The sequence below is a fragment of the Prunus dulcis genome, chromosome 6 (genome assembly GCF_902201215.1).
Source record: "Prunus dulcis chromosome 6, ALMONDv2, whole genome shotgun sequence".
Lineage (NCBI taxonomy): Eukaryota > Viridiplantae > Streptophyta > Magnoliopsida > Rosales > Rosaceae > Prunus > Prunus dulcis.
In genome coordinates this window covers 11,469,953-11,478,811 of record NC_047655.1, presented here as the reverse complement: position 1 = coordinate 11,478,811, position 8,859 = coordinate 11,469,953, and the positions used below count along the sequence as shown (strand labels likewise).

Here is an 8,859-nt window from a genome sequence, read left to right as displayed (position 1 = left end):
TTTGGAATGATTTTGATAAATATGGAATCCTCGCGACATCAAACATCAGAAGCATACCAGTAACAGCAAAAGCTGAAAACAGTGTCAATTCGGGCCAGCTTCCAGTCATCAAATGAATATTCATTCTTCATGAAAGTTGTTTATTTGGATGTCCACTACAACATATTCGAATTTGGCGTCATTTGCCTAAGTATTGAATCTTTAGAGTGCTAATCATGATTTCTATTCGTGAGGGCAGTGTATGACGACCAGTCAGTTGCAACCATGCTAAATCAGATTTTCCATTGCTCAAATGGAATTAAGTTCTTCATCAATGTTGTTCCTACTTATGTGGAGAACAACATATCCGAAATTTGCAGAAATTGGATCAATCTAGCATTCCCAGTTCATTATGCATCAAGGCATGTTCGGAGGAGAAACTCAATGGCTACAAATCAAGTTTCACTTTATCAATAGAGGGACTTCATCACAAGTGAGTTGATTCATAGAAGAATAAAATAATGTTGTGGTAGATGGAGAAAATTTAATATTCTCTGTGATTAAGAATATTAAAACAAAGTCAAAGCTCAACATGCATGTGAAAAGTCTACACTAAGATTGAAAGAAGAATAAAATAATATGCAAGTGGGCTTAAAGAATTAATAAAGAAAGAAGTAGAGATGGTGGTCATTATCTCTCCATTTCTTTTTGTCTTTTAGTCAGCTATTTTTGGCTGTCACTACCAATCAATGGCAAGTGGACTAATATTTTGGATTTCTTTAAGTCTAATAGTGATAACTTCTGTCAAATCACATCAAAGCCTCTTAGAAACTTTTTCGGGTTCACTTATATTTTCAGCAACCCACTCACCAAAATCAATGGTAAGTGGGTACTTCAAATTGACTGCTGGTCCACTCAATCGACCTCCATTCTCTATAAATTGAAGGAGAAATTATTAGCAAAAGACACACAACTCAACCAACAAACAACCAGACTCAACGTCTATAAACCCAGCTCAAAAGCTTGAAACAACCTCCCTTTTTCATTCTCTGAATTTCCCAGTTGATTACTCTTGAATAATTTTCTTTATTTGGCTCTGCCAACTCGTGGTATGATTTTTCCTTGTACAAGATTGAATAGAGAAATCTTCAATCTCTATTTTAATTTTATGTACTACGTCTGAATAGATAAATCTTCAGGCTGTGTTGTTTATGTACTTCCTTTTTCTTTCAAGTTTTCTGAATAGATAAGTATTCCGATAAACTTATGTCATTTTCATTATCGTTCAATTTCAGCTAATTCTGTCAGTTACTATTTTTGCGCTAGATGAATATTGAAGTCTTCTTAATTGAGGCATAGAAAAGAACCTTGTATTGGGTCAGTTCCCTGTCCAATCCACAATCGATTGATTAAAGTCAATATCGGTGCGCATTTTCTAGTATAACCATTTTCAATCTGTTGGAGTTTTTGCCAACAGTGGCACGCCTTCGCAATCTCAAAAAGCAAACTCCACAGCCAAACCCCAAGTGAATGGCCGGCGGGTCCTTTTCGGGGTAAACACATTGATACATACATAGGTGTCTTGAGTATGCAGACTATGCATGTTAGATTCTTTGCTTTCATTATGGTCATTCCATTTCCCACAGTTTAGCTGTTTGGAAAAATCTGTGCTTGAAATCTCCCTTCAATGATGTCTTCATCTTTTAGTTTTGCTTTATTGAACCCCCTACTTTTCTAGTTTGTCCCTTTATTTTCTGATTTAAAATATTTCCTGTAAAGGATATCATCTAGTTTTAAGCATGAAATTATGAAAAAGATAAAAGAAACAAAAGACGATCAAGGATCGAAGAAGATCTTGCTGCGTCTTTATACGTGCAATACGATTTTAAGGTGATGTGCCTTAACAAATTTACAAAGAGTTACATAATACGCAAGCCAACTGGTCTGAAGGGATATCCTTGGCTTGTGTGGCAAGACCAAGTCTTGTTCTAGGATATCCTTAGCTTGTGTGGCATGACAAAGCCTTGTTCTTTGAGATGATCATGAGCCACAAATTATGATATCCTTAGCTACAGAATTTAAGAAATGTGTTTTCTGTCTCCCACTAATTATGATATTTGTTTTGTTAACACACGTACGAGGGGTTATGAACAAAAAAAGGAAACAAAAGAACAGGAAGACAAAAAGAAGGAAATATCTATTAAGATCCCCCAGTTATGAATGATGGCAGACATCCAAAGATATATCCATTAGACAGTTTTTTATTGAAAGAAAATCGCATTGAATTGAAAAACAAGGAAAATTACAACAAAAATGGAAGCAAATCATCTTATATATTTTGACAGCAAAAAATCGCATTTATTAAGGTATTGCTTCTTCTTCAATCCTTGCTTCGAAAAAATAATAATTCCTGATTTGTTCCATGAAGAATGCTGCCAAGTTATTATAAAAAAATAACAATAAAAATCGCTATATATATATATATATATACACAAGAGAACTATACATTGTACATACTGTGTACAATTAGGGTTAAATCTTATAGTTTGCAGAGCGTTCGTGTACGGCTGCTCTCCTATTCAAACGTTTTGTTCAGTCATGGAGATGATCATGCATCCGGTTAGTTTTGCCAAACTTTAATTCATTTATTTCAATCATAAAATACTTGATTCATGCTTTGATTACTAGATATATTAGGTTGACTTCATATTTTTCCATGACAATCTTTTTGGGTACAAGAATCGACATCCATAGTCACATAAATAGCTTGTTTTGTTATTTTCAAGAAACAAAGATAGCTAAATTTATTTTCTTCATAGGAAAACGAATATCTTTTATTGTAGGAATTCATGAATTTTTCACGGAATTATATAATCATGGGAATGTGAATGCATCGAATTCTATCAAATCTTTTTTTTAGTAATTAAAATTTTTATTCTTTCAGTATTACTCAAATTCTATTTTTGCTTACTCTAACTTTTTTTCGCTATATGTTTTCACACTAGACCCTTTATCAAACTCCCTGTTGGTAAGTTATCTCACACTAGTCCGCATACGTTTAGTTCGACAACTTTCCTCAGCTAGAGATCATATCTCTGCCTTCAATCCGGATCCCTTCGCCGCCACGCAATCCACTCCCCGCCATGAGTGAAAAGATAGCCAGCGTCAACGTCGGCTGCATTAGCAGCAGGAAACTAAAGTGGTTCGCATGGGGCACCGGTGGCCTTATTGTCTTTATTGGCCTCCTAGTGTTTGTTGTGTTCCTCGTTCTCCACCCCTCCAAGCCAAGCTTCAACCTCGAAGACGTCACCGTTTATCAGTTCAACGTCTCCAAGGCACTGCCCTACGCCATCACCATCATCATGCAGGTCACACTGTCCTCTAGAAACCCTAATTCTCGGATAGGCGTAGAGTACCAGCCTCTCCACGTCTACGCCACATATCGAGACCAGCAGATAACAATGGCTTATCTCTTGCCTCCTACGTACCAAGGGCACAAGGAACCTGTGGTGTGGTCACCTCCTTTGACTGGCTACGACATGCCGATTTCTCCATATTCACAGCAGTCTTTGGATCAAGATTGGCATACTGGGGTTGTCCTGATGAATATCAAGCTTCAAGGGGACGTGAAGTGGAAAGTAGGGACTTGGATTTCGCCCAATTATCACTTGTACGTGCATTGCCCGGCGAATATCAGGTTTGGGGATTTGAACAACGGTGGTTCAAACCTCATCAAGGGTCAGCCGGTGGATCATTGCGATGTGGAGATTGCTTCTTAATTTTTTTTTTGTTTTGGTAAAGAGGAGCGCTAGCACCCAGATCAATTGCTTCTTAATTAATTTGATTTCTCTTTTAATTATCCCCTTGCTTTTTCATTTTTTTGTGTTCTTGTTTCTTTTTGGGAAGTTATATATGATTTAAAGGAATTCAAATTCTTATATGTTAATAAATCCCCCATCTATGATTAACGTAATTTAGTCTTCAAGATACGAAGTCATCATTCTCTGACTTCTTGGACGACCAAAAAGCAAACATCGTCAAACCACATGTCAAATATATACTTGAATTTTGTTATATGTTTCCCTAGCAAAGAACAAGAGATGTTAGTAAATAATGAAAAAAAGCTTGCTCAACAGTCTTACGAAAGAAGGAAAATAGTATTACATGTGTAGAAATGCTAATTACATTATTAACTGAAACTCTCTAACATAGGTGTCACGTTATTTGCTGAATTCACCAAGCCAGATGTCAAATGCAAGTCCATTAAGACTGAAAATGTATGAAATTAATATTTGTAATTAAAACCTATAAATGCATGTACGATTTGACTCAATTGGAATAAATTTTTCCTTCATTTTTTTTCACATCTCTTTTGAAGATGTTCTTATACAAGTTAGTTTTATTTAATATATTTCACTAATGTCTTTTTATGTGCATCCAGTGCACCAGTGGTCTAGTGGTAGAATAGTACCCTGCCACGGTACAGACCCGGGTTCGATTCCCGGCTGGTGCATTACTCGTCATTTTTATTTTTCTGATTTAAATTTCTTTTTGACGTCACAGTCCACCAACCTCCTTGTCCAAAAAAGACTGTCCACCAGACTGGGAGGAGCGGACCCTAAAAAAACCTTTAGAAAGAAAAGCAGAAAACAGAGAGCTGAAAGTTCAGAAAGATGGCTGAAGATAACACAGTCGAAATTCCTAGAGTTAAATTGGGAAATCAAGGACTTGAGGTAGGTACATCTTACTCTTCAACTTATCCTTTCATGTTCATAGTTTTCAAATTACAATTCTACAACCCAGTTGCATCTTTTTCCAAAAAGCTGACTTCTTGGGTGGAAAGCAATCCAATGATTTAATCCTAACGCAGGGTAGGCTTTTGTATTAACAAATCCAATTTACATTTGGGATTGATCTAAAAGGAAAGGGATCAAAAGAAATTACATAGAGGAAAAATAATATGGCCGAGGGGAAGGGAATTTCAGATTCCAAGACTGAAACTTGGAACAGGTTTTCCTGCTTTAGTTCAGAATTTATGATTTCCTTTCAGGTCTCAAAATTGGGGTTTGGGTGCATGGGCCTGACTGGAGTCTACAACTCTCCTGTCGCTGATGAGGATGGAATCTCGATAATCAAAGATGCTTTCAGTAAAGGAATCACTTTCTTTGACACATCTGATGTATATGGACCTCATTTGAATGAGGTTCTTGTTGGGAAGGTATGCATGTCCCTCCGCTTCTGAATTTGTCAACAACTTCTGAATGATTACACGAACTCCACAGAGAAGCAGAATAAGAGCTAAATGTATATGTCTCAATGTTTTGTATGTTTCTATTTCTGCCAGCCTAATTGCAAAGTTTTAATTTTCTAGGCCTTGAAGCTGTTGCCAAGAGAAAAAATTCAATTAGCCACAAAGTTTGGCATTACCGGAACCGTTGACCCTCCTACTATTGTAATCAAGGGTACTCCTGAGTATGTCCGTTCAGCCTGCGAAGCTAGCTTGAAGCGTCTTGGTGTGGATTACATTGATCTGTATTACCAACATCGGGTGGACACTTCAGTGCCTATAGAGGAAACTGTATATGATTCTCTTCCTTATTCAGCTGCAGCCACCACAATTGTATAATAAACTCTGCATGTTAGTTTGATTAGATACTTTTTTGTTTTCTTTCTGGAGTTTAGATTGGTGAGCTGAAGAAACTGGTGGAAGGAGGGAAAGTAAAGTACATCGGTTTATCAGAAGCTAGCCCGGACACAATAAGGAGGGCACATGCAGTTCATCCCATCACAGCTTTACAAATGGAGTGGTCTCTCTGGACTCGTGATATTGAGGAAGAGATTGTTCCACTTTGCAGGCATGTTCAAAATCCTATCTGAGCTATGCAAAATTGGTCTTCTGAATCAAACTCAAGCTCTACCTATTACAACACTAATATGTGTCAATTATCTCATTGGATGGTGTAATGTTATCACATACAGGGAGCTTGGCATAGGTATAGTTCCATATAGTCCTCTTGGTCGTGGGTTTTTTGGTGGCAAAGCAGTTTTGGAAAGTGTACCTGCAAATAGCTTCTTGGTAAATTATAGTTCTTTGTAATACCAAATGTTCCCAATTATATTCTTTGAGCTGTGATTAATTATTTGCATTTTTCATGAGGAAGCATTGAGGGGACGTTACCTCATCTCTTTGCATTTAATATTTCTTAGGAGAGGGAATGTTCAGAAACCTGATCCATTTTTCTTTTTTATGTTTTCTAAGGCCTCAAATCCTCGGTTCATAGGCGAGAACTTGGAGAAGAACAAGAACATTTACAATCGAATAGAAAGCCTTGCAAAAAAGCACCAATCATCTCCTGCTCAACTAGCACTAGCATGGGTTCTCCACCAAGGAGATGATGTTGTGCCCATCCCAGGTGAGCCATCATTACACTTTTGTTATCTGCAACTTAAATTAACAAACATGCCAAAGGTAAATTAGTTTAAGGACTCTTGGTTAAGTTGTTTTTTCTTTGAAAATAATTTTAAGATGTAATCAGAGACAGAACTTTGATTATGCTTCTGAGTGACAGCATGTTGTACCCTAACTCGAGTCGAGCGAAGAAAAGGTCTTACACTCCATGTCCATAGTCCATATTGCTCATTTGCTTTGAATTTTCAACTGCTAGGGACAACAAAGATTAAGAACCTGGATGCAAACATTGGCTCCTTGAGGGTGAAACTTGGAGAAGAGGACCTGAAAGAAGTTTCTGATGCTGTCCCAATCAACCAAGTCGCTGGTGATAGAACTTACTCGGGCATGACGCATTTGCAATGGAACTTTGCCAACACTCCTCCAAAAGTCTAAAGGAACTTTTGTATTGATAAGTTAAGTGGGATTGTATAGAGTTGAGTAACTGAACAACCATGGGTACATGCATGATACATCCCATTTGTAGTTCCGACTTCTGAGCACACATTTCTTCTATTAATAAAGAAATGGGGTAATTTATTAACCGACGCCTCCAAAAACCTCTGAAACAACTGCCCAGATTCCCATTCTATTTTCTTTTCTTCTCCTCTTTCTCTGTATTTCCTTCTTACAAAACAGATTTGAAGAAGACCCAAGTTGGCTTACAATTCTTGCTTCCTCAAATAGTCTGGTAATATTCAGAAAACATTGTTTATCTGTTTACAGAGCTTCAAAGGTTCACTAGCTAAGCCTTTTTTCATAAACCCCTCTGTATCTTTTGAAGTCATGGACTCTACAACCTATAAAGCAACTCAAAACCAAAAACTACAAGCCATTAGGTAGTAGGAAACATCCTTAACCAATCAAACCCGTAACTGAAAACCGAAAACAACATGGAATAACCCAAAAAACTCGAGCATAAACAAAAGTGGTTGTTAAACTACACATTTCTTGACAGCATAAACCCATGGTTTTGTTGAAATCTAGAAGCTAGGATACCTTAATCAAAATTTAGCCAAATCATAACACTGCAAAACTACATGCTTTTTTGTTGAAATGCACAAGACCCAAAAGAAATAGAACTTCTATGTAATGTTCGTAATTGAAACTAAAATTTTCACCCACAATCTGTTATATACTTTGCCTTCTATGTGTTTGTTGAAATGCCCGAACCAAAATTTCTTCTTAACTCGAAAAACTCAAGCATGGAAGCATAAACCCATGTATTTCCAGAAGCTAAAATACCTAAAACTACTATGTAGTCTGGGAAATCATTTAGAAACAACATATATGCAAATCCAAAAAGCAAAACAGAAATACAAAAAGAAACGTGCTGCTTAGTTTGCGAAATAGACGAAGAAGAAGAATTTAGAAACGAAGGCAAAGGTGTCAGATCCATTGGTGACTGCAATATAGTTTCTCATTTAGTGAGGCAGTGAGAGTTTCTTACTCTTTTTTTTTTTTTCTTTTCAGAGTTTGAGAAGGAGATGCAGCTTTTGTTTTCGTCGATGTTGGTGGTCGTTGCTTTCTGATGGAATGGTTTGATGTCGTGGGCGTGATTGGGTGATGCTGTCGTTTTGGGTAGAAATTTGGCGTCGCTGCTGTCGTTTTGGGCTTGGGCTGTTGGGCGTGTTTAATGCTGACTGCTGGAGTGTTTATTTTGGGCTTCGGCGTGTTTTGTTTTTGGGTCAAATGCTTGGGCGTTTTTAATGCTGACAGTTGGAGTGTTTATTTTGGGCTTGGGGTTGTTTAATGCTGACAGCTGGAGGATTGAGTTAAAATGAAATAGTAAAATTTGGCAGCATTTAATAATGACATATTTCATAATTTTAACGTTTTTTAGTGCTTGATTGTAAAATTACGTCCTATTTTTTACGCATTGGCTTTATGTTATGTGAAATTATATTCTTATTTTTCATATTAGTAAATTATATAGTGTTATGTCCAATTTAGCTGTGATGTAATGAATGCGTGACATTTATTTCTCTCTTCAATTGCAGTCACCAAGCTAAACCTATGGCTATGTAAGTTGTTCTTATGTCCACTGTAATGAATGAAATTACGTGATATGCCATTGGTTATAAATGGAAAATTTTAACAGGCACATCCCTAAAATTGTGTTTTCTCCTCCATTTGTTCGTACTCCTTGAATTTATAACTTTAAATTTATGCATTTAATTATAGATTGTGCAATGGTATAGATATGAAACCATATTTTTGAAAAGGGAGATTTTATTGGCACCCCATTATTTGCTCTTTGCATCCCATACTAATTTTAAACATGAATAATTTATTTAGCCCTTGTATATAATTACTGTTAAGGATAAAAATTATTTATAATAAAAATTAAATTTGCTCACTACACCCCATATATGTTCCTGTAGCTCTAGTTAGAATTTTTTCTCAAACCTCATGTTCCTACAACACTAATG

The 8,859-nt window shown here is 36.5% G+C and overlaps 2 protein-coding genes and 1 non-coding gene across 3 annotated transcripts; all 3 read left to right on the top strand.

The window, feature by feature from the left end:
• Positions 1 to 2,510: 2,510 nt before the first annotated feature.
• Positions 2,511 to 3,758, top strand: LOC117630273 (NDR1/HIN1-like protein 1). Its single transcript, XM_034363020.1, has 2 exons — positions 2,511 to 2,598; positions 2,985 to 3,758. Exon 2 carries the CDS (start codon positions 3,123 to 3,125, stop codon positions 3,756 to 3,758), a length of 636 nt encoding a protein of 211 aa, XP_034218911.1. The 5' UTR covers positions 2,511 to 2,598; positions 2,985 to 3,122.
• Positions 3,759 to 4,421: 663 nt separating this feature from the next.
• Positions 4,422 to 4,492, top strand: TRNAG-GCC. Its single transcript has one exon. It is a non-coding gene; the product is annotated as a tRNA-Gly (tRNA).
• Positions 4,493 to 4,556: 64 nt separating this feature from the next.
• Positions 4,557 to 6,975, top strand: LOC117631712 (probable aldo-keto reductase 1). The gene is made up of 7 exons (XM_034364995.1): positions 4,557 to 4,712; positions 5,030 to 5,197; positions 5,351 to 5,557; positions 5,662 to 5,834; positions 5,959 to 6,055; positions 6,239 to 6,392; positions 6,645 to 6,975. The coding sequence occupies exons 1-7, from the start codon at positions 4,653 to 4,655 to the stop codon at positions 6,821 to 6,823; spliced, it is 1,038 nt and encodes a 345-aa protein (XP_034220886.1). The 5' UTR covers positions 4,557 to 4,652; the 3' UTR covers positions 6,824 to 6,975.
• Positions 6,976 to 8,859: the final 1,884 nt, after the last annotated feature.